The 24,721-nt window shown below is 39.9% G+C and overlaps 3 protein-coding genes across 3 annotated transcripts; 2 read left to right on the plus strand and 1 right to left on the minus strand.

The window, feature by feature from the left end:
- Window positions 1-766: 766 nt before the first annotated feature.
- On the plus strand, window positions 767-1,549 carry LOC143205845 (uncharacterized). Its single transcript, XM_076418863.1, has one exon. The coding sequence runs from the start codon at window positions 767-769 to the stop codon at window positions 1,547-1,549; it is 783 nt and encodes a 260-aa protein (XP_076274978.1).
- A 2,124-nt stretch (window positions 1,550-3,673) lies between these two features.
- On the plus strand, window positions 3,674-4,673 carry LOC143205846 (uncharacterized). Its single transcript, XM_076418865.1, has 3 exons — window positions 3,674-3,786; window positions 3,831-4,391; window positions 4,463-4,673. The coding sequence occupies exons 1-3, from the start codon at window positions 3,674-3,676 to the stop codon at window positions 4,671-4,673; spliced, it is 885 nt and encodes a 294-aa protein (XP_076274980.1).
- A 16,411-nt stretch (window positions 4,674-21,084) lies between these two features.
- On the minus strand, window positions 21,085-22,863 carry LOC143205847 (uncharacterized). Its single transcript, XM_076418866.1, has 3 exons — window positions 22,756-22,863; window positions 22,097-22,677; window positions 21,085-21,994 (listed from the first exon to the last, which is right to left on the minus strand). The coding sequence occupies exons 1-3, from the start codon at window positions 22,861-22,863 to the stop codon at window positions 21,085-21,087; spliced, it is 1,599 nt and encodes a 532-aa protein (XP_076274981.1).
- Window positions 22,864-24,721: the final 1,858 nt, after the last annotated feature.

Genomic DNA, 24,721 nt, shown 5'->3' on the forward strand with positions numbered 1-24,721 from the left:
AAATAGCAAACTATAGCGATTCAATCAAATCTTCTGCATACTTTGATATAAGATTAGAACAATCAGCAATAACGTAAACTCCACCATCAGAATAGACTACAGTCATTAACAAAAATGATTGAGAGGCCCAGAAGAAGAAATGGCGGGGAAGCAAACAAGGCTCAGTGACTATTGGTTATGTAGCGACCGTCAGATGTTTCGAATTTTCCCGCAATTATCAGCAGCCCACAGATCTACTCGAGGCGTTGCACATACCTGAAGTTAGCACCCACGGTGAGGTGGCAACAAGTGGTACTGACAGAGGGTACGACGTGGCAACCTCGGGTGGTGAAGCTAGGGGATGACGCGACGCCTCGATGTTCTTTCCGTTCCCGACTCTGAGAGTGATCAGACGTGCCACTGTTCTTAACATCTGAAGGTAACTCTGCCACGTGCATTTCTTTATTTTTATATTCATATAGTTTGATCTTGTTTAGTATATAATATCTGGTTTAGTTTTTAATATCTGGTTTATTGTTTAATATCTGCTCGTCAAAAATTAATATTTCTTCTGCATATAATTATAATCCATTTGTACGAAAATAAATCATCGAAGATATTGTCTTTATCTAACCGCACCTGTACCCTAAATTGGTGACCCCGACGTGCGACATCGTGTTATATTCCACATTTCGTTTTTTTTTTCTGGTTTATTTTCGATTCTTGAAGGTTATTTTTTTTGGTTTGCGACGCCATTTTGTTGTTCGTTTATTCGTTGTAAAGCATCATGTCGGCTTCAAACATCAGATTGCCTGCGTTCAATCCGAACGATCCAGAGATGTGGTTCCTGCAGGTCGAGTGGACCTTGAAACACGCAGGGATAACCACGAGTGCCGAAAAGTTTGAGATCATAAGGGCAGCACTGGACCCCATCTATACTCAGGCGGTGCCCGGCCTCTTATTTAATCCCCCACCGGAAGCTGAAGATCCATTCAGCAAATTAAAAGAGGCGCTTCGGAAATGCTTAGGGTTGTCAATCCAGAACCGGACACGGCAACTCCTCGAACGGGAAGAAATCGGTGACCGCACCCCGTTGCAGTTTCTCCGTCGGTTACAGTCATTAGCAGGGGACGCAGTGGGCCAGGATATCATTAAAGTAATATGGATGAGCCAACTAGACCCCATTACCCGAGATAGTATCACGGCGCATCAAGGGAGCACCAAGCTGGAAGACCTGGCGAAAATCGCTGACAACATCAAAGACTCCATAGGCTCGTGGCGGCCAGCAGGCGGTACGGCACCGACGAATAATTCAGGGAGCCAATTGGCGGAGGAGTTCGCGCGGTTGAGGCTGCAGATTCACGGGCTGCAAGCCAAAGTTCACGAGGTAGCAGAGCACCAACGCGCGTCGTTCCGTACCCGGGCATCGTCGCGTCCGATCGTCATCGCGCTCTTCAAGTCGCGACCGGTCTCGGGTTCGCGGTGGCGAGCTCTACGATGGTTTGTGCTGGTATCATTACAATTACGCCGAAAGGGTACGGAGGTGCAGACCGGGGTGCCGTTACGATAGAAGCCCAAGCGCGAATGCGGGAAACCAGCCGGGCGGTCACTAATGGCGGCAAGTGACGGCCATCATATCGCGCGCCGCCTGTTCGTCAAAGATCGGAACAGCAACCAGGAATTCCTGGTGGATACAGGAGCGGATTTGTGCGTGTTTCCGCGGCGGTTGGTGAACGGACATCGGAAAAAAACGAACTACGATCTGGCTGTGGCGAACGGCAGTATCATAGCGACGTATGGTTTTAAGACAATGACGTTAAACCTCGGTTTACGACGCGATTTTCCATGGAGTTTCGTTATCGCGGATGTGTCGCGGCCTATTATCGGGGTTGATTTTATTGTTCATTACGACCTCTTAGTTGATCTGCGAAACAGGAAATTGGTGGACCGGAATACGCGCATGACTGTCAACGGGAGACAACCGCAGTACGAAAATGTCGCGAGTATAAAACTCATAAACAGCAGTTCGCGATATCACGACATCCTTCAGAAGTTCCCGGAAATCGCTCGACCCGATGGAGCGTGTAAAACGGCCGCCGTAAAACACGCGACGGTACACCATATAAACACGACACCCGGACCTTCAGTAGCTGCGAAACCACGACGCCTGGCTCCAGACCGACTAAGAGACGCCAAGAGGGAATTCGAGACCATGTTGAAACTAGGATTATGCCGCCCGTCACAGAGTAGCTGGTCTTCTCCGTTACACATGGTCCCCAAAAAAGGCGACGAATGGCGTCCTTGCGGCGATTACAGAGCGCTCAACGCACGCACCATCCCAGACCGATACCCTGTTATGCATATTGAAGACTTTACACAGACACTCCACGGGAAAAAGGTATTTTCAACCATCGACCTAGTCAGAGCATACCATCAAATACCCGTGGCACCCGAAGATGTCCCGAAAACCGCCATTACAACTCCTTTCGAGTTGTATGAATTTACTGTCATGGGTTTCGGTCTTCGAAATGCAGCACAGACCTTTCAACGGTTCATCGACGAGGTACTTTTGGGACTTGATTTTTGCTATGCCTACATCGACGACATCCTGGTGGCATCAACAACAGAGGAGGAACATCGGCAACATCTTCAAACTCTGTTCGAGCGTCTGCAGCAATATGGCATGGTGATCAATCCCAGTAAATGCTGTTTTGGACTAGCCGAAGTTCACTTCCTCGGATATAGGGTCTCAGAAAAAGGGACCGAGCCGCTCCCAGACAAGGTGGTTGCTATACGGGAGTTTGGACGTCCAGAAACGGCGAGAGGGTTAAGACAATTTCTGGGTATGATTAATTTTTATCGGAGATTTATACCCAGAGCAGCCAGAACCCAAGCACCGCTCAACGAACTCCTGAAGAACAACATCAAAGGAAAGACACCGATCAAGTGGGATGATGCAACAGAAAAAGCATTCGAGGAATGCAAAGATCAGCTTTCCCGAGCAACCTTACTGGCACATCCAGAACCAGGGGCAGAAATATCACTGGTATGCGACGCTTCAGACTACTGCATTGGAGCCGCCCTACAACAACGCGCAGGAGACCATTGGAAACCGCTTGGTTTCTTTTCAAGAAAACTTAATCAAGCGGAGTGTAAATACAGTGCGTACGATCGTGAATTACTAGCGATCTACAGTGCTGTGCAGCGGTTTCGTCATATGATAGAGGGACGCCACTTCACGATACTAACAGACCACAAACCGCTGACATTCGCATTCCGTCAGAAGACCGACAAATGTTCTCCGCGCCAGTTCCGGCATCTCGATTTCATTAGTCAGTTCACCACAGACATTCAACATATCTCCGGGCAGGATAATATCATAGCTGACGCACTTTCCCGCATCGATGAGATTACATCACCAACAGTCAATTTCGAGGCCTTAGCAGCATCCCAGGAACGAGACGAGGAGTTACGGAGTTATTTGGAAAATGATAACACGGGCTTGGACATGCGAAGAGTTCTCATCCCCGGCTCAACTACAGCGGTATACTGCGATGTCAAGACACCAACCGCTAGACCATTTCTAACAAAAGCTTTAGGGCAGCCTTCAGCGCAATTCATGGGCTGTCACATCCTGGAGTCAGAGCATCAGTACGGCTAATGAAGGAACGGTTCGTATGGCCATCCATCGATAATGATTGTCGCACCTGGGCTCGCGCTTGTATCCAGTGCCAGCAAGCTAAGATCACCGGACATGTCTCTTCTGCGATCGGCACCTTTCAAATGCCATCTCGCCGATTCGAACATGTCCACGTAGATTTGGTTGTAATGCCGTATTCCCAAGGTTACAGGTATTGCCTGACGTGCGTCGACCGTTTCTCTCGGTGGCCGGAGGCGATTCCCCTACCAGACCAGGAAGCAGAGACCGTAGCAAGGGCCTTCTACAGCAACTGGGTCGCGCGGTTCGGTGTTCCACTTCGGATTACTACAGATCAGGGCAGACAATTCGAATCTCGACTCTTCCGTTGCCTTAATCATCTCATGGGAACCATGCACCTGCGGACAACGGCCTACCACCCAGCTGCCAACGGTATGGTCGAACGCCTACACCGTCAATTAAAATCCGCGATCAAGTGCCTCCAACCTGACCGCTGGACGGAAGCCCTCCCAACCGCCTTGCTGGGCATTCGTTCTTCGTGGAAGGAGGATCTACAATCCACTACAGCAGAGATGGTTTACGGCGAACCATTACGGCTGCCAGGCGAATTCCTGGTAACCAACGCTAAGGAGGTAGACAACTCCGTCGAGTTCGTGCGCAATTTACGAAGGCAATTCGAGTTATTGCGACCAGTTAAAGGAACAAGACACGGCGACAACAAGATTTTCGTCTTCAAAGACCTTGCCACAGCTACGTACGTCACGACAGCCCCAAAACGCCACTGCAAATGCCCTACGATGGACCGTACGAAGTAATTTCTCGCAGTGAAAAAGTCTTCATACTTTTAATGCGAGGAAAACAAGTCCCGGTGTCGATCGATAGATTGAAACCAGCATACTGTATCAACGACAACCTCAGACCACGAGAAAGCGATCTAGATGATCAACAAAATCCAGACCTCCATTCCCCTCCACAACTGAGACGATCAGCAAGACTGGTTCGATTTCCCGATCGGTATCAGGCGGGGTATCCATAATCAACCCAGGTAGAAATGTCTAATGGTACAGTATATTGGTGTAGGGTCTTTTTGTCTAGATAATAGTTTTCTTTTGTTGTTTGTTTGTTTTTTTATTAATCACAAATTAGGATTACGCAATTAGAATTATCGCTAGGATGTCATTCTTTTAATATTACTTTTGTATTAGGTGACATATATCGCTCATCCGTTAGATATAGATAGATGTAAGTTAGATGTTGTTTTATTTGTATCGAGATTTTTATTAGGTTAATATAGTATTACGTAGGTAATATATGTAAGGTATTAGGGTACGTTTGTAGGTATTTGTATATTTGTATTCGTATATGTAATCTGTATAATCATTGTCGGTAAAATTCTGGTGGGGGAGTACTGTAGCGACCGTCAGATGTTTCGAATTTTCCCGCAATTATCAGCAGCCCACAGATCTACTCGAGGCGTTGCACATAGGCGACCGTCTTAGAGAAAATTTCGGGTGATTCTCGGAGGCGCAGGTAGGTTCGGCGGACCGGACACGACCGTTCTCTTCGAGAGCTAGCACGGAACTCCGAAACAACAATGCGCAAAACTCATTCAACAATGCGCCAGATTCCAAGCATATGGGCATACTAAGACAAACTGTCGCAAGTTGTACAGATGCGTGAAGTACGCTCCCCTGCGCATTTCGTTCATTTCGTCGCATCGTTATGCGACCAATAATTGCATACGCAAAACACGTGACGACAAAATAAATTGCGCCATAGGGAATGCCTAGTTTATAAAGCGTTGCAACACAAACTCTATTTAGCACTGACAGAAAAAAGAAATTTACAGCCACCAAAACAGCCCATACCATCTAACTCGTCTGAAGCACCAATACATCACTTGGTTTTTGTATGAACAAAATATTGATATCATGATGGTATCCGAAACACATTTCACGGATAAAAAATATTTAGAGATTCCGAAATACAAGCTGTATCACACAAAACACCCAGATGGTGAAGCAAATGGAGGAACATCTATAATGATCAGTGAAATATAAGGCACCGTGAAAGAGAGAAATTCAGTGAGAAATATTTACAAGCCACCAGTCTAACTATTGAATAAGTGCATGGGCCATTAACAATTAATGCTATATATTGTCCACCTAAACACAACAAGGCAGCACAATACCACGGCTTCTTCTGGGCACACGGGGTTTCTCTTCACGCTGGGTAATAGGTTCATTACCGTGGGAGACTACAATACAAAACATGTTATGTAGGTTTCTAGACTAAGAACACCAAAAGACAGATAATTGGTCAAAACAATGAAGGCCCATAATATAAAGAATATATCTACTGGTGAGCCAACATATTGGCCGTCAGGTAGAAATAAAATTCCCGATACCATAGACTTTTGTGTTACGAAAAATATTAATAACAAAACGTGTAAAGCAGAATCATGCCTCGATCTATCATCTGACCACTCACCAGTTATTATAACAGTGAACTCAAATATCTCAACAAAACAAAATCACTTTATTTGCATAACACAAAACCCAACTGGCAATTATTTAGAGAAAAATCAGACAGTTTGTTATCACTAAATTTATCATTAAAATTAACAATACATGGGATAGGAATGACAAAGGTAAAGCGGAAGTTTTCTCTAAACACTTAAAAACCGTATTTAATATGTACCCATTTGAAATACCCGCAACAGAAGAAAATAACATAATGGAATTTCTTAACACTCCGTTTCAAATGATCTTAAGGAATTTACTGTTAAAGATGTTAAACAAACAATACTTAAAAAAATTTATTATAAAAAAGCTCCCAGTTTTGACCTAATTGCTAAAAGAATCTTGAAAGTATTCTCAGGAAAGTGCATCAAATTAAAAACATATTTAATGCCATGCTAAGACTTAATTATTTTCCTAGCATCTGGAAAGTGGCTCAAATCATAATGACTTTGAATCATTGGAAAAATAATAAGACGTCTCCTCTTATCCTATGAGCCTGTTACCTGTCATCTCAAAACTTTTCGAAAAACTATACATTAATAGATTAAAATTAATCGCAGAGGAGATAAATGTTATTCAAGACCATCAATTTGGCTTGCGTAATAAATACGGAACAACAGAACACATACATAGAGTAGTCAACCAAATTAACAAAAACTTAAATGACAAGCTTCATTTTTCGATTTTTCTCAGGCCCCCGACAAAGTGTGGCACACTGGACTGCATGTTAAATTGAAAAATCTTTTGCTCCATACGCACTTGTAATTGCTGAAATCGTACCTCTCAGACAGACATTTTATTGTCAAACAGGGTGACGAATACATTGACCTACAGCCTATATATTCGGGTGTTCCGCAGGGCAGTGTTCTCGGTCCATTGTTATATCTTATGTATACAGCTGAACCACCGACCTCACAAAACATTACTGTCGCAACATATACTGACGATACAGCGGTCACACGAGGATCCAATATCAGCCACAAAAACCTCCAACTTCATCTTAACAAAGTCGAATTGTGGTTGAAAACCTGGCGTATCAAATCAAATGAGGCAAAATCTACCCATATAACATTCACCCTTTGCAGAAGAACCTGTCTCTCAGTAAAATTGAATAATCATAAGCTTCCGCGAGCAGATAACGTTAACTATCTGGGAATACATTTTGATCGACGTCTGACTTGGAAAAACATATAGTGACAGAACGCAAACAGCTTGGGCTTAAACTAAACCAAACGTATTGGCTGATAAGGCGTAAATCTAAATTATCATTAGATAACAAGGTTTTTGTCGTATAAATCAATACTTAGGCCCATCTGGACCTATGGTATTGAACTGTGGGGTACTTCTTGCAAATCTAAGATAGATATCCTCCAGAGGTTCCAGAATAAAATGTTGCGAGTCGTCGTCAATGCCCCATGTTAGGTGTCCAACAAACTAATTCAATGCGATGTACACATAGAACCTATAACGAGTGTAATTCGAAGTGCTAGTGCGAAGTACTCCTGAAGAATATTAGTGCATACTAAAGCACTCGCCAAACCGTAAATGTGTGCGTTAGTTAGTTAGAATAAGTTAGGATAGACTTTAAAATTAGTGATTATTTTAAATTGGAGTTAGAATAGTATCTAGAACAATGTTTAGATTATAAGCTGTACAGCAGATTACTAACTCTACATGTTAGTATGGTTCTATTACATAACGGATCTGCCCTTTAATTAATCTGCCCTTGTGCAATAAGTATTATTGTTTGGTTTCCGTGATGTAAACGTTATGTTATATATATATATATATATATATATATATATATATATATATATATATATATATATATATATATATTAAATAAAAGGCCTTTGTTCGACAAAAATTCTGATTTATTGGTCCGACAGGTAAAATATGGTAATGTGTTTCGATCAATGGACCAAAGGAGACTGTTATGGACCCATTCCGTGGTGCTGGCCTCGCTCATTTATGTTGACTTACTATTTAGTTGCTGCACATGGTCCTGTCTTGGATTCATATTCTAACACGGTAATCCTGCTAGCTGAGGCGTCCTTGCACCATATACCAAAAGACTAAAAGATAAAAAACATTTGTTTAGAAATCAGTTATTATTAATAATGGCGTTGAAATATCTGAAATGAAATATGTCAAAAAATCAAGTGCTGAAAAATTATAAAATAAGACCGCTTAAAAGTATATGTTAACAATAATAGTACAAAAGTACATTTTATGCTGGATAATCTCAAAAGCAATTTGCCTAAATATCAATTGTTTTTAATAACAGTACAAAAGCTGGAAAAATATTTAATGAAATATGTTTAAAGATCAAATGTAATCAATAATAGTACGAGAGCTGAAACATCTGAATAATATTAGCCTAAAATTCTATTGTTCCTTATAGCAGTGTAATAGCAAAAGAAATCTGAAATGAAATATGTCTAAATATCAATAAAATATTATTAGTAATAGCACGAGCGTTAAAAAATCTGTTATGAAAAATTCCAAATAATCAAAGTTTATCAAAATAGTATAATTATTGAAAACTGAAATCAAATTTACCTAAACATCAATTGTTAACAACAGAGCTGGAACTGACAAATCCGAAAGAAAATGATGGTATAGTAAATGATCAGAGCTTTTGCAAAATTAATTTATTTTTAAAATTCATTGCATTTGCAAAATAATTTCTATAGTGGGTGCACCCACACTTTTTTTTTTTTTCACCAGCGGTCCTCTCTCCCTTTCCTTCGCAGCGTTCCACCTAAGGTACTGCCTCTCACACAATTTTTCGTTAGTTTGGGAATACATACTGATGTGTAAATCCCGCACATAATCACTCTGCTTGAGCACCAGCTACCACAACAGTACAGTAGCTATAAAGCAATATGCAAATTAAAACTATATCAAGCATATCCAATGCAAGATGCAATTAATAAAAAAAAAATTTAATGATATCAAAAATTTATCTGGAGTTAAATTTGATAAATAATTTAATTATTAATAAAATTTTATCGTATAGTGATAGATCCGTCCAAGTTAAATTTGTACATTTTTTTTTAAAGTTTACATAAAACCTAAAATTATTTATCGATACCAGTGGTGATATATTCTGCTAATACCGACCAGCCAAAATCGAAATGCAAAAAGTATACACTGAACAGAAAATTTACATGAATTGCAATTTTTGCAACATTAAAATTAAAATGTGATATCGCCTATAGTAGAAACTCTAAATTGTATTATGATGCATAATTAACTACAACATTCCCAAAGATTACTATTGTATTACGTCTGTTCAACCTCCATTATAATCGATATCCAAACACGTTCCTTTGTGATTACATAACTGTAAAGGAAATCTTCTGCATTCAACTGTACCGAATACCAATCTCCGACGAATACTCGTCGAATGAAAATTTCAACGCCCACTGACCACAAGACCGACTTCGATTATATTACCATTGGAGAATATAAACATATTTAAAATTAACAGCTCCAAGCATTCATCTCCTTCCTTTCCTATCTCACATTTTACACAGATAAGAATTCCTACATCTTTGTCTAACATCACGAATGTAATAAATCAATCGAAGCGTGCATTTGACTGATAATAGTAATTACTATATACCTTTCGACTGTTTTGCCACTATCGACTGTTTAGACTGTTTTCAGTCGATAGTTCCAACGCTAGTAGTTATATTCGGTTATGGAATTGTGACCTTCTTGACCGGTGCGATTACAACAAATTAAAAACTGGTCAAACTTAATAGATTATTAAACGTATATGAAAATACAAGCACAAACGACCTAAAAGAAAATATAAAAAACAGCGCAGAAAGTGCATAACCCTACTGATGGTTAATTATGGGAATATAGGTTGCCTAATGGGTAAAGAGATCGTCTAAAATCAAGTCGGTCTATAGGACCATCTTTCGCATAGGGTGTGAATTAACTACAAACAATAATTCCGATAGATCGCGGCACACTACGTATTAATTAGATCAATTATCATATATATATATATATATATATATATATATATATATATATATATATATATATATATATATATATATATATATATATATATATAATACCGAAAGATGGCGGTACACTGCAAAGTTCTGTGGCGATCGCCACGGCCCTTTAGGCCACCACCAATTCACCATCAACAACTACAAAGGTTGGCAACGCCGGTGGATTGGTACCATGCAAGTTCCAGGGTATAAAAGATCATCACGTCGGGGTCACCAATTGTAGGAATGTTCGTCGGGTCGGTCGGTCGATACGTGTGGCTGCCGCTGCGGTTATCTATCAGAAAACTCACTACTATATTTGGAAGGAATCTGCACGGGAACTAAAAACACTGGTTGAATCAAAGATGTTTATTTTGACTTGCGATTGATACATGTGGTCGATGGGAGGATTGACAGGATCTTAGGTTAAGGTGAAGGAAGTACGGTAGCGCTGTGGAAGTGGTACTGTTACAGGGGGACGGTGATAAGAAAAGAGAGCGAGACGTCGTCGTGATGGCCTTTTATACTCCAGAACTGCATAGTACCAATCCACCGGCGTTGCCAACCTTTGTAGTTGTTGATGGTGAATTGGCGGTGGCCTAAAGGGTCGTGGCGGTCGCCACAGTTCTGTACTGTATTAATTAGATCACTTATCTGTCATATTTTTAGAATATATTTGAATGGAAATAGAAACGATATTTATGTTCAACCTGTATTAATATTAATTATGCGATATATATAATATATAGTGTTTGTGTATATCCAGTCATATGTATACCGGAACATTTTCTCTCTTCTCAAAATATAGGTAACTGAAAGAAGAGTTCTTTATATTTAGTTCCGATATTACGATGATAAATATAACCAATAATCTAGTGCGATATATTTTGTTTATCCTGAACTGAACAGCAATATAATATTTAATAACGAGAAACCATTAGGCATTTCATAAAACTATTTGTATTTTGATAATTTTAATGAGTGTGAAATTAAATGATTCCTGTTGATATAAGATTTTCTCTAAAGGCAAGTAGTTCAAACCGTAGAAGCTTTGGAATGAATTTTTAACACTACTTATATTACTTTTGATATGTTTTAGATTATTGATCTATTACTCAAAATTGGTGTCCTATAAAGTTTTAAATAACGTAATATTTATAAGGGAGTTACGTTACCTCATGGGATCGAAGAGTGTTGAATAGCAAGACATTAGCACCTACTAATCGGATATTATATAACTTAAATAAGCATTGGTACTGTTATAGTTAAGTAGTAATAAGGTGATTATATTTCGTCAGTTTTATATATACCTATGATTAGATCACATCATCAAGCAATTATATATATTTCTATATGTATATGGTAATTATTTACATTATTCGTACTTAGCGAGAGTGTCATTTAGTTACTTTAATTATAACAATACAACAATATTTCTTAACAATAATAACAATTACTATGTATAATAATAATTACAAACAACTATTATAAATATTCTAAATTAATATAACACTATAACAATTCAAATTTGCTCTTGTCATTCTGCATCGGTAAACATTTCAATCAAGCTTTGTGCGACGTCTTGCCTTATCACAGCTCCATCTTTGGATAACACTATAGGCGTTCCTGAATCATAAGGATTAACGATGTGTCTGAAATTTAAAAATGAATTATGTTGCTGTATCTGATTGTTTTTCAGATTATCTTACATTATTCTCTTTTGTTTAATGCGCTTATTGAATATCCACTTGATGGAGGCCGTAGGTTTGCTTAGATTTTGATCTTTAATCATGCCCTGATATTCTGCAATACCAGCTATCATTTGTTCCTTTTCAGCGTAATACAATAATTTACAATTAATTTATTTGTTTACCAATCTAAAATGTAGTAAATTGTTATATAAATAATATGAAATAATTTGACTGTATAATTTGAAACGCTATTGAATAAAAAAAAACTGTTAAAATAACCCCAACCTGACTGTAGTAAATAATTTTTTTTTCGGTATACGGAGAAAATACCCATTTATTCCAACTTTGACTAATGCTAATATTTCTTAACTCTTTAGCTTTAATAAATATGTATAACGGATTATCTGCATATAGAATAAACCTGTTTGCGGTTTGGTGCATGGTAAATAGATATGGATTAGAACTTTCGCCCTGGGATGGATTATAAATGTTGTTGACGGAATTCAGATCATTTTGTGGGTCATTAAAATCTATAATGCAAATTTTGAGTAGCCATGAAGTAAGATGTACTATTTAAATAATACTTGGAAACTTGTTAGGTTCATTTTCTTTTGCCAAAGGTGTACTGGTATTTTGATTTAAGTTTTCACTGTTGCTTTCAAAAATTTCACTCAAAATTGATGTGTACGCAAAAGTACGCATATAATTATTATCATGAGAGTAATTCATGATAGTTTTGTATTAAATCACCTACCTACTATTAAATTGCACTATGCATGCAGACTAAGAATAAAAACTGGAATGTCAATATTATTTAGTGGCAGCTAACAGTATTCATATTTAACAAATGAACGTGTATGTATCTAGATTGAAAATAGGAGCATTTGATTGGTTTATATGTAGCGGTATTTAAAGACAATCAGATGGCGGCGCATAAATTGTCACCATGCGCCATGAATATGTGGTTGCCTAAATTAATGTTACAATAGTCGCTTTGAAATATAGAATTGTAACAACGCTACGGCACATGCTGGTGTCAAAGTCACCCCACCCGAGCTATAGCTTTAAGCGAGTTGTTTGTGAATTACAAATACAGTTGAATCCAGTGTTTTAATTGCCCATCACCTTCAACGAACCGGTTCTAACAATTATCAAAATCATCGAACGTTTATCATTTGCATAATTTTATTAATTTAACTAATGTTTGTAACAATTCCCCTCATTTCATGCATCACTTTACACGTATCACTTATCAATTATTGTCTATTGGAGACATTTTAGTTCCTAATTATTACCTTATTTCCTCCAATCGGTTCTACATTACCTATATTTCATATGAAGGAAAATAACAACAGAAAATGATATACATTTATTTAGAAATCTATTAATTTCCTTCTCATTATTTTTAGTTATAACATTAAATAGAACAAACAAACAGAGAGAACGATCCTTTTATTTTAAAAAGTTATAATTGCATATATATGACAATATAAATATGAAGACACGTCAGCCCTATGGCTTGCAGGTGCACCTAACATTTTAATAATACTATTATAATATATAATAGGAGAGTAAAACCTAATTTTAACAGTTTTTTTCTACGAGTTTCAAATTTTTATGAGGCCGAAAGGTACGATGAGCGAGACATATAGACATAGGGGTTTATATTAAAGCATATTTATTCTGGCATTATCATCTTCTACTCCCTATTCGACAAGGCGCCGAACAGTAATTTTAGAGTAGAGTAACTATTTTTCCGTTCTCAACAAAATATTAAACGAATATTTAAATGTGAGATGGAAGTATGAATTGCACCAGATGTGTGCTAGAGTGAAAACGGACCTAGTAGTCCAGTAATTATAATTTTGCTATAAAACAGTGTTTAGGATGAACACCACTGAAAAGCAGTAACGATGTGGTCATTAGATGTAATTATTCGAATAATATTAACTAATAAAAATATTATATTGCAATTCTAATCGGCGATTAACCAAAATATCAAGATCAGGATTTTTATGCTATTAAGTAATATCATTTCGAATAAAACAATATGGAGGGGGCTTCCTCAGGTGTAGCATTCACGGAAAGGCTGCAACCGTGAAACCTTTAAATTTAAATGTACTATATAACTTAACCTAATTAAGATTGTAAACAAAGATTACAAAAGTACATTTAAATTGCCAGAACAAAACTATTACATTTTACATACAAATTTGTTCGAACTTAAAACTATTCTATTTCAGTATTGCCAGAATTTAACTTTAATTAATAATTTAATCAAATGAATCTACACAATTATGTGATAAACAAAGGTAACTGTTAGTTTTCTTCTTAAAAACAATTCTCTCTTTGAGCAAAAAAAAACTTTGAACTATATCATACAAATAGTCGCCAAAACACTGTCCAATTTAATGTGGATTATATAGTTTGTTCTTGGGCTGCCAAACATACACATGTATTTCTCTTCAAAAGAATTTCTTCCGTGCCTCTGGGTTGTTTTTATCAAATAGCATGAATCCATTAAATTTTCCTAGTCGATTACCATACCATTCTTCATAACTTTCTCCTTCAAGTCCACTTCCGCATTACATTAGTCCATGGCCTTCTGGTTTCACTGAGTTATCATAACTAAATGGTCACCACTGCAGTCTTCTTAACTTGTTCCTTCCAGTCGACTTCTGCCTTATATTAGCCCATGGTCTTCTGGTATTACTGAGGTATCATAACTAATTAGTCACCACTAGCTCCATTTTTGAAATAAACAGACAATAGGAGATATATATCTCATGGTCGTCTAATTTCCTTTCTTCTAGAATTGGTTCCAATTTAGACAACATAGGTTCATTTTCATTAGGCTCGTCATCACCGTCTGCTATCTACTCCTGAATGTTTTTTTTTCATCATCACTCACATTTTTGTTTTCTTCTTCCTTTTGCAAAACTGTCAGCATCCATTTACTCACAGATTCTTCTTTGAAATTTTCTATGCTTGCCTTATATTGGTCTCTCTATATACTTTCTAAAATGTATATCTTTAATTATTTCTTCACTATTATCCATACGGAAGTTGACTTCCATTAGCGTACCAAATTGATCTGCTTAGATGCGATCTTATAACTAACAACACTTATATCCGTTAAATTATAACTGTAAACTATTTCCCCACTTTTGCTGGTGCTAATATTAATTTTAATTGGTGTAACAACCTTAATCTCTTCTATCGCTGTTTTTCCATTCCAATAATTTGTTTAACTTTATAGAGACTGTCCATTATATTCACTATATGCTCTTCGTCATTTTATTAATGCTTCAGCATTGAGTACTACTGAATAATTACTACCTTCCATGACTAGACAATAGTCATTACCTTATCTCTCCAAATATAGTTTACCCGAACAATGCTTGATTTAATTGTTGGTATCTTGGTTCATATACCGAACTACATTTAATTATTTAATAATGTCCTATTTAATCTTTCCGCTTTTCCACTACTTTGCGGTGAATGGGCTATTGCTATATTCTAAATGAATCCCCTTTTTTCAACAAAATAGCTTTACTCCATGCTGTCTCTCTGATTAACTAATATATTGTTTCAATTTCTCTTCAGTTTCATTTTTTGTCTTCAGGATTTTTACGCTGTTAAAATGAGACAGATCTTCTAGTATTTTCCTTCCTTCCTATTATAAATATCTTCCTCCATCTTCATATATTGGGTTTATTAGCCTATAAATATCCCAATGAATTAACTTTTCGATTGCACTTCTTCTCGACTCCTTGCAGTTTAAAGGGCTCCTGGTTGCTTTAGCTTCTACGCACATAGAACAAGGTTTATCTATCTTCTTCACCAATTGAATTGATATTTATATCAAAATTCTAATATTTTCTAACTAAACTCTGCTAAGTAACTTTGTTCTCCATCCTTAGAAATTGAAAATGCTTCATTGTGTTCAATAGCTTTTCATTTTCCTGCAATTACATGGTTGATTTTCTAAACTTTACCCCATTACTAATTGCTTCATTAATTTCAATGTTTCTTTATCCTACCGATAAATATGTAGGACCCCATGTTACTCGTTTACTAGTGTTTCCCTGATCGTCATAAATTATACACGTGGTTGATTTTCTAAACTGTTCATTACTTCATTACTAATTACTATATTGATTACAATGTTTCCTTCTATCCTACTGATAATTCTGTTGGATCCCATGTTACTAATTTACTAGTAGTTCATTGATCCTTGAATATTATAAACGTGATTGATTTTCTAAACTCTTAATTACTACATTACTATATACTACATTGATTACAATGTTTTCGTCTTTCTTACTGATAGCTGAAGATCACATTTTTAGTTTCCTGGTGTTCCTTCTGATGGTCATTGGTCTTTGAGTGCTCTAGTGTCCCGAAATTAATTTCCGTCTGTTGCATACAGCCATCTTGTTACTTCCAATTTCTTTCGTGTATATATAATTATATATAAACTATACCGAACTAATAACTTCAACTTATCTACATTCTCCGTTATCGCCTTACTACTTCTCATTTACACCGAGAATTCTGGGCCCATAACCTTTTTTAACAATTTTTACGAATCACTTATGATTCGGGACGGTACGGAATTAATGCACCACTTATGGCCTTGGAACAAAAGAGAAACTTTATTTTGATCCCTGGTAACTTACACCCCCTCGATACAAGTCACAGCGCCCTCTACTAAGTTTTCTTTCTCATTTCTATACTGGCTCGTATCGAGACAAGTCATATACTTAACAACAATAAAAATACAATTGTTCGAAGCGAAGCACTTTAAAATTCTAGTAAAAGAATTACATAGAAGAAACACCTAATACCATACATTCAGGCCAAAATCCGAGAGAAGATTCGTGTTAAAAGGATTACATCACGGGACGGACTTTAACACCATGATGGTAGCCCTAGTTGAAAAAAGCCACGAGCTCGTAAATGTTCACAATATATAACATCGTACGATTATAAAACCTCCTGCCTATGTTCTATATTGATTTAAAACCTAATGGAAATAATAAGGCGGTGTATGAATTCACCAAAATATTTCCAGATCTCAATATATCCTTGGTCAGTAATTTTGTGTTGAATTTCAAGTTGTGGAACTATATTTGTATTTTTTGAAGTTAGAATGGAAGATAGATTTGTGATAACTTTTTGTATTCCCTCAGCATTATTTGCAATACCTAATCTTGCTTTTTTTAAATCTAGGATCTAAAAATGTAGATTTCCCCCATATCGTATTCATTTCTAAATTTGGCAGTCTTTTATTTAAGACATCTAATAAACAATTTTGTAATTTTTTCTCCATTTACTTGTTACAATCCTGGATTTGATGGAATATTGCAGTCTTATTAACCGTATAATTAAAAATATCGTTGAGATATCTTTCACCAAATAACTCGGTGGTCATTTTTTCAAAGGGTTTAAAAAGTGGAACAGATTCTATTAGGAATGTCCATTTGATAACAAATAAAAACTGTGGTGTTCTTCTTAATAGCCAACAAAATAAATTGTTGAAAATTAAAGTAGAATTTTCCTACCGAAAATATATTTATTACAAATATTTAATATACTTTATTAACCTCTTTACGATTAATATTTTTGAAACAAATTTAGCAACTGCTACTGTAAAAAATTCTTCTAATCTTTTGGATCAATGCAATTTCTGAAACCTATGGAATCTAATTTTAGTTTTCAAGATTTCGGGAAAAAGGTTTCGGCAAGCAAGAGGCTTGGACAAAAATCATGAAAGTTTATCAAAAAAGTATTACCTATTGTACCAATTCAAAGTATTACCTATTATGCCAGTCAAAAGTATCTTACTATTTATCATTTAATTATTTACTTTTTTTGCTTTCGAAATCTAGCGTTCCAAAAGGCTGCTACGTTAATTTACAATATATAGATATTCACAAACAAACTACAAAAAAAAACGAAATATATAACATATAAATATGTATAAGCATAAATACGGCGCATTAATTTCAAGGTCGCGACTAGGACGAAAGGCGAGAACGTTAAAAATCAGTCGAATGATGACAGTTGATAGTAAATCGAAATAAAATCAGTCGGACCGAAAATAGCGACTGAAATGGTCGATAGCAAAAAGTCGTCAATTAGTGAACAGTCTATAGTCGATTTCAAGTTCAGTGCTAGCTTCCGAAGAGAACGGTCGTGTCCGGTCCTCCGAGCCTACCTACTCCTCCGAGAATTACCCCCAATTGATTGCCAAACGATCGACTCGTAAACCGCTTCCATCTGCACCTTCGCCCGTACATCATAAACGTTTGTAAACGCCGGAAAGCGTTTTACAAGCTGGGCAATGGCGTCCCGCACGCCAGAGTCATCATCGCCTCCAGAAAGTTGCCGTCCAGCAACAGAGAAATGTGCCGATGATATCCCCGACGTTGCCCGGATGATGGGTTCTGAACTCATCGAGTATCTAAAAAATTAAAATGCAGAGCTCAAAATTGGGGTTACTCAACTTCGAATATAGTTAACAAAGCAAGGCGATGGGCTCTTCGCAATGCGGATGTTGCTACAAGACGCCCTTACTAAACCCACCCCGGCGCAGTCAGTACATTAACCTCCTGAGACACCAAATGAACTCACATCCCAACGGTTGAAAATCATGATCTGGATGATGGATTCACCGTGGTGGGAAAGAGGAAAAGGGGGCCCATCACCCCGCCACAACCAAGTCAGCTGTCGAAGGACGTCGATAAGGTTAGACATGCAGCTGCAACTAAGCCAGCTGCCAAGCCGTCTACCCAACTCATGCAGCAGAGAGCCAAGGCCAACTCGCAACCATCAACCTTCAGAAATGCCGTCAGATCAGCGTCCACCAAGCCGCTAACTAAGACAGCTACCCAGCCAACGCCCAAACCAGCGGCCGTCAAGACGACCCAGCCTACTCAGGTAAGTAGCCAGGCTATTGACTCACTAAACACTTTTCCTCAAGCTACCGCTTCCAAACACTTCGAGAACACTCTCACAATCTCCACCCTCACTACCTATGATAACTCTTTCGGCGCACCCAAATCCAACCACCGCTCGTAAAAAGGAAAAAATCCCACCCATCGTCTTCGTGACACGAAGAAATACTCAGGAATCCTTCGAATTGCGATAAGATAATCCTATAGAGAATACTGCAACTTTAAGCCGAAAGCACGGAACTCGCTTATTTGTACCAACTTCGAACGACTTCCGCAAACTGAACAAGCTTCTTGAAGACCGGAAATATGCATTTCACTGCTTCTGCCCTCTTTGTGAAAGGGCAATACGAGTCATCATCCGCAACATCCCAACGATTGTAACAGTTGACGAAGCCAAAGAACACCTTATTTCGCAAGGTTTCTACCCAAAATCTCTTCAAAGGTGGAAACTTAAATCAGGCGAAGGCCTTCCCATAATCCAGGTCGTTGTTCCTAACGAAGAAAGGAATATCATTAATCTCACCAAAATAGGCCTGTCAATCGTGAAAGTCGAACTCCAGCAAGCGTACGGCCAGCCTGTGCAGTGCTACAACTGTAACTTGTTTGGCCATTCCAGCTCTCGTTATAGAGCCTCCCCGGTGTGTCAAATGCACCGGACACCATGAAACCCATTCGTGCACCAAGGTACGCGAGGAGCCACCTAAATGCAGCAATTGTGGAGACCCACACACAGCTAATTACACAGGCTGTAGCTGTCGACCTGCTCCCAGGAATCTTAGACCAATCCAATCCAGACCAGCCTCCGGCAACACAAATTCTGAGTGGAGCAACCAGGAAGGAAGGAGGTTAGCTCAAAAGCTGACCTCCTCCAACCGGGCGGGTCCCGCCAATATCCCAGCCCCTGCCCGAATGCAACCTTATGCACTGCCAGCGGGTCTTCCAACTACCTTCACACTGCAGCAGATGCTCAGATGCATCCTGCAGTTCTTTCAATCCCAACAATTATTTCCTAATGTAGTCGTCTAAGCAGCAACCCCCCTTTCCCGTCTAGCCTTCAGCAGTTGTTTACTCGTCAAAATGGCTGCTTCCAAAGTGCTTAAATCTTGTCGTGGAACGCCAACAGCTTACGCGATAAAAAAGTGGAGCTGGACCTCGTTCTTTCGTCTTCAGGCATCGATATAGCACTTATCCAGGATACTCCCCTAAAACATTCTCATCGTTTTTCCTTTCTAAAGTACACGGTTTACAAGAATGACCGTATCCCAACTCGCGGTGGCGAAACTGCTATCCTAATCAAAAAGGGAATTAAACACAACCTTCTGACTTCAATTGTATCGTCACCAAACATCGGGTCCACCTCTATCCAGGTGGAAACTCAGGATCGTCCAATCGTGATCACCTCTCTGTACAGGAAATACTCCACGCATGACTCGTTTGCCTTCAAAACGTTCTTCGACGGCCCAACTTCAAACATAATCGCTGGAGACTTCAACGCTCACCATCCCATGTTCGATTGCGGGCGCGCAAATCGAGCAGGCAACGATATCGCAGCACTGAGTGCAAACTTAGGGCTTGGTCTCGCCCTGCCGGATGAGCCTACCCATCAGCCCGCTATTAGACAACGGGGCACTCCACGCATTCTGGATTTTTTCATTCTCCGGAACATCAATCGTCCTTCTGATGTACAAGTTCCCGACGAGTTACATTCGGACAATCGTCCGATTATATTAACTATCGAATCAGAAAGAAAACCGACTGAAAGGGATATCAGCAAATTCTCTTGGAATCTGGTCCAATCCCGAAGATTGATCGACCTGACCAACTCGAGCGTGCCGTGTCGAAGCTAACTCGAGACATCCAGTCCGCCTATTAGAATTCATCATTCGAAGTTCAATCATTTTCAAACACTCAAAGTGAGCCAGTTCCTGAAGGCATCAAGTCGCAGATCCGACTCAAAAATCGTCTCTATCGTAGAGCTCGTGCCACCCTCAACTCGGCAGACAAAAGGGAGGCCAACAGAGTAAAACGAGATGTGAAAGAAGGCCATTCTGGGGCTGCAATACTTTCCATCCACATGACTACAGACCTATCAGCCTACTGAATTGTAGACCATTTGTCTATGGCTCTGGTGCTTGTAAAAGCTCTGAGCTGGTCTTTCCTACGTAAGTCTCGGGAACGGTTCATGGACTGGTCTCCGAGCGCCTTTTCTGCCACGTCGCGACGATATTGCGCACTTCATTCGCTAATTCTCTGTCATATTTCCTCACTGATCTCTAACTGGCCGCTTTCTTGCACGCCAGCATCCTGGCTATAATTTTCCTCATAATCGATTACCGTGTCGGACCACGCGTTGATCTCTGTGACGGTTTCCTTGTTTACTATTCCCTCTGCGTTCCTTAACTGGTAGTTCGCGTCGGCTGTCCGATGCCTGTTTCGGGCCTCTACCCTTTTCCCAATTTCGCATGTCTCCAATATATGCGTCGTGTCTTCTGGACCTATGCGACACTCGCAGAGTCCATCGATCTCCTTTAATTTAAATCTGTGCAGGTAGGCTTGCATATTTCCGTGTCCCGTCATCAATTGCACAGCCTTCCTGCTCAGTCCTATATTTCCTCTCCCCACTTGTTGGCAGTATTTGTAGAGGGTTCTTCCTTTAATGGATTGCTCCCAATGCATTCGCCATCTTCTTTTTACTTCTCCTTCCTTGATTCTATTGATGATTTTGGTGCTGATCCATCCGTGGTTTTCCAGCCCTATTCCTTCGTTTGCAGTGGCTTCTCTCGCGAGTCTGTCTGCGGTTATCATTTCCTTCGTTGTCATTTTCCGACACCATTTTAGCGATATTTCAGTACCGCTTTTCTGCAACTCTAGCAAAGTTGCTTTGATTTGCATTATGTCCTTATTTCGTGTGTTTGCGTGCTCGGCCCACCATATGGACATTCTACTGTCCGTTCGAATGCTGATTGGTCCTGGTAGGCTTCTGTCCCGTACCAGTTCTATGGCTTTCTGTACCGCCACGAATTCTGCCGCTCTGGAGCTCGATTCGTCTTTTATCCTTAGACTTATCTCTTCCTGGGCACTTGTTCCTGTCCAAATCACTATTCCTATGCCTGCTTTTTCTTCCTTGGCACTAGCGTCTGTCCATATCTTGGTGTTTCCGACGCTATTTGTCCCATTTTCCCACGGTTCCTCCCATGGCCATTGCAATTTCTTTGGTTCTAATCCTTTTGGCCCATTGGGGTATCCGTATTTTTATGCAGCCCACCCCTGGATCTCGTCTTCCAGGTATTGGGGTGGTGTTCCAACTATTACCTGCAGAGCATCATTCGATGTGGTTCGATGGGCGCCTGTGATTGCTAACAGTGCAGTTCTTTGTGCTGCTGCTAGCGCTGTCCTAGCCCTTCCCATCGAGGCCCTGTATCCCCATATTTCTGAGCCGTAAAATACTGCGGGTTTTATAACCCTGTCGTATATTTGACGCATGACCTCTGGTGCCCTAGGGTCGCTTCTTCTGCGCAGTATTCCCCAGAGCCGGCACATCACCTTTTCTGTTTTTTTCCTCAACAGCTGTATGTGTTGCATATACTGCTGTTTCCTGTCAATTGTCACACCCAGATACTTTATTGTATCTTTGACCTGGATGATGTCTTCGCCAAGTTTGACCGTCGGTGGTCTGCTGTTTTTCTTGTTCGAGAAACAGCAAGCCTCAGTCTTTTCCTTGTTGTATTCTGCTCCTGCCCCGTAGGCCCATTTTTGGCAATTTTCCCAACAGTTGTTCCAGGCAAGGTCCAGCCTGTTTCTGATGTATTTATTGCTGAGAGCAATCACCTGGTCGTCCGCGAATGCCTGAAATCTCATTCCGCAGTCCCCTACTTCCGATTCAGAGACTTTGCGGAATCAGCTGTTCATGCCCAGCAGCCATACCGTTGGCCCTAAGCTTGACCCTTGCGGACATCCCTTGTCAATTTCCATTGCCACCTGGTTGCTGATGATTTTCCTTCCCGTCAAGAAGCTGGCTATTGATCTTGCCATTTTCTTATTAATTCTGCTTCTTCGCAGTTCTTCCAATATCTCTACCTAGGTTGCTCAGTTGAAAGCGTTTCGGAGGTCCAGCGTCACCATTAGAACGTGTTTCCCTTGTTCTTTTTCGGTGTTGATCCATTTCAGTAGATCACTCACGGCTTGTACGGTTGACCTGTTTTTTCTGAAGCCGTACTGCCTTGAGTCATGTAGCTCCATCTCCTCCGCCATTGCCAGTAGTCTCTGATTAAGTATTTTGTCTAGTACTTTTCCTAGCGTTGGTAGAAGGCTGATGGTCGTTCGCCTCCGTCGCTTTTGTTTAACCAGCACAGTTTAGCCGTTTTCCATATCTTAGGTAAGTATCCCGCGTTGTAACAATTCCTGTACAGCGTCAGGAACTCGTGTTTTTTCGAGATCTAGACATTCTTCAGGAGCTCGTTTGGTATGCGGTCTTCCCCCTCTGCCTTTCGGTTTCTCATGTTCTCTATAACCGATTCGATTTCTCCTTCGGTTATTTCTGCCTCGCCAGTCTCCGTACTCGGCCATTCCTCGCTCATGACCGCGCTTATGACTTCGCGAGTTCGCTCTGTTTCCCCCAGGTCCATTGCTGGGTGGTATTTCTCCACTCTTTATTTTTCGGCTGCTTCTCTTGCCTCCAGTGTTGCGTCTTCAGGCGTTGCTACCACTTCGCCTCTTCTTATGCCCATTCTTCTGATAGCTTCCCAAATACCGTCCCACGAGTTTGTTTCTATCAGGTTGTTAATCGCCTGACTGCCGTGCTCGGTTTTTTTTTGCTCGTATCATTTTCCGATTCTCTCTCTTCCGTTCGTTGTACTCATTTAATATTTGTTAATTGTCCGTGCTTCTTCTTATTCTCCTCTTCAGTACAGTTAGTGCTCGTTTATGTTCCGCACACTGCCCGTCCCACCATTCATTACCATTTTTTACCATGATGGTTTTTTCGTTTTACTAGTCTTCCTGCTACCTGTATGACTTTCTGAAGACTGGCCGCCTGCTCCTCAATCACTTCGTGTGTTACTGTTTGTCCGATATTAGTCTCTATTTCTTCCAGTTTCACCCTGACCAGATCCCAATCGGTGCCGGCGAAATCCCATCTTACACTTTTTCTTGGGTTGGTTTTCCCATTTCCGCTCGCCACTTGATATTCGATATATTTCTGGTCGCTTAGTGTTTCCTCGTCACCTTTGATTTTCCATTCTTCCACGATTATTCCCCTACTACACGTGAGGTCCATGTACCCTGTGCCCCTATTACAATCGAAGCTGGGCACCGTGTAGTCTCCTTCTGCGAGCTCTAGGACTGATTGCCCAGTCTAGAAGTTCCTCACCTCTTGGTGAGCTTCTGGAGCTCCCCACAACGTGTGTTTTGCGTTGAAGTCCCCGGCGACAAACCATTTCCCTCGGTATCTGTTTATTCCGGCGGTGAGTTCGTCTAAACTTTTCAGTGCCCTCTCGCCTGGTTCCTCGTAGACCTTTGTGATCAAGACGTCGTCTATTGCGATTGTTGTCACATTTTTTGCTGACAACTCCTCTATCAGTAGGGACTGGATTTCTTCTCTGGTCCAGATTTGGGTTTTGCTTCCCGTCATCTTTCTCATGAGTTTCCAACCTTCCCATGCCTGCTTCCTCGGCGTTGGTTCCTGGATTAGGACTACCTCCAATCCATCTCTTGCCGCTTTTTCCCTTACCAGTGCGGTTGCACTGATTCCTTTTCCCACGTTGACTTGAAGGATTTTCATTACCATCCGTAGTTGGTTCTTCTTTTTAATTCTCCCTGTTGTTTTTCATATACTGAGTATTGGTCAGTGGCCCTGTGATTGTTTCCCGCCTTTGTAACCTGCTTTTGTACA

Source organism: Rhynchophorus ferrugineus, unplaced genomic scaffold, assembly GCF_030347505.1.
Source record: "Rhynchophorus ferrugineus isolate W39M unplaced genomic scaffold, kcgeb_rfMv2 rfM17, whole genome shotgun sequence".
Classification (NCBI taxonomy): Eukaryota; Metazoa; Arthropoda; class Insecta; order Coleoptera; family Curculionidae; genus Rhynchophorus; species Rhynchophorus ferrugineus.

Coding starts and splice junctions, on each gene's coding strand:
- LOC143205845 (XM_076418863.1), top strand. CDS start 767: ATGTCGGCTTCAAACATCAGATTGCCTGCGTTCAATCCGAACGATCCA.
- LOC143205847 (XM_076418866.1), bottom strand. CDS start 22,863: ATGGCAAGATCAATAGCCAGCTTCTTGACGGGAAGGAAAATCATCAGC. Junction 22,678..22,755: donor GGTCAAGCTTAGGGCCAACG/GTATGGCTGCTG, acceptor ATGAGATTTCAG/GCATTCGCGGACGACCAGGT. Junction 21,995..22,096: donor CTGGAAGACGAGATCCAGGG/GTGGGCTGCATA, acceptor TGGGACAAATAG/CGTCGGAAACACCAAGATAT.
- LOC143205846 (XM_076418865.1), top strand. CDS start 3,674: ATGATTGTCGCACCTGGGCTCGCGCTTGTATCCAGTGCCAGCAAGCTA. Junction 3,787..3,830: donor CATCTCGCCGATTCGAACAT/GTCCACGTAGAT, acceptor CCAAGGTTACAG/GTATTGCCTGACGTGCGTCG. Junction 4,392..4,462: donor AAAGACCTTGCCACAGCTAC/GTACGTCACGAC, acceptor AATTTCTCGCAG/TGAAAAAGTCTTCATACTTT.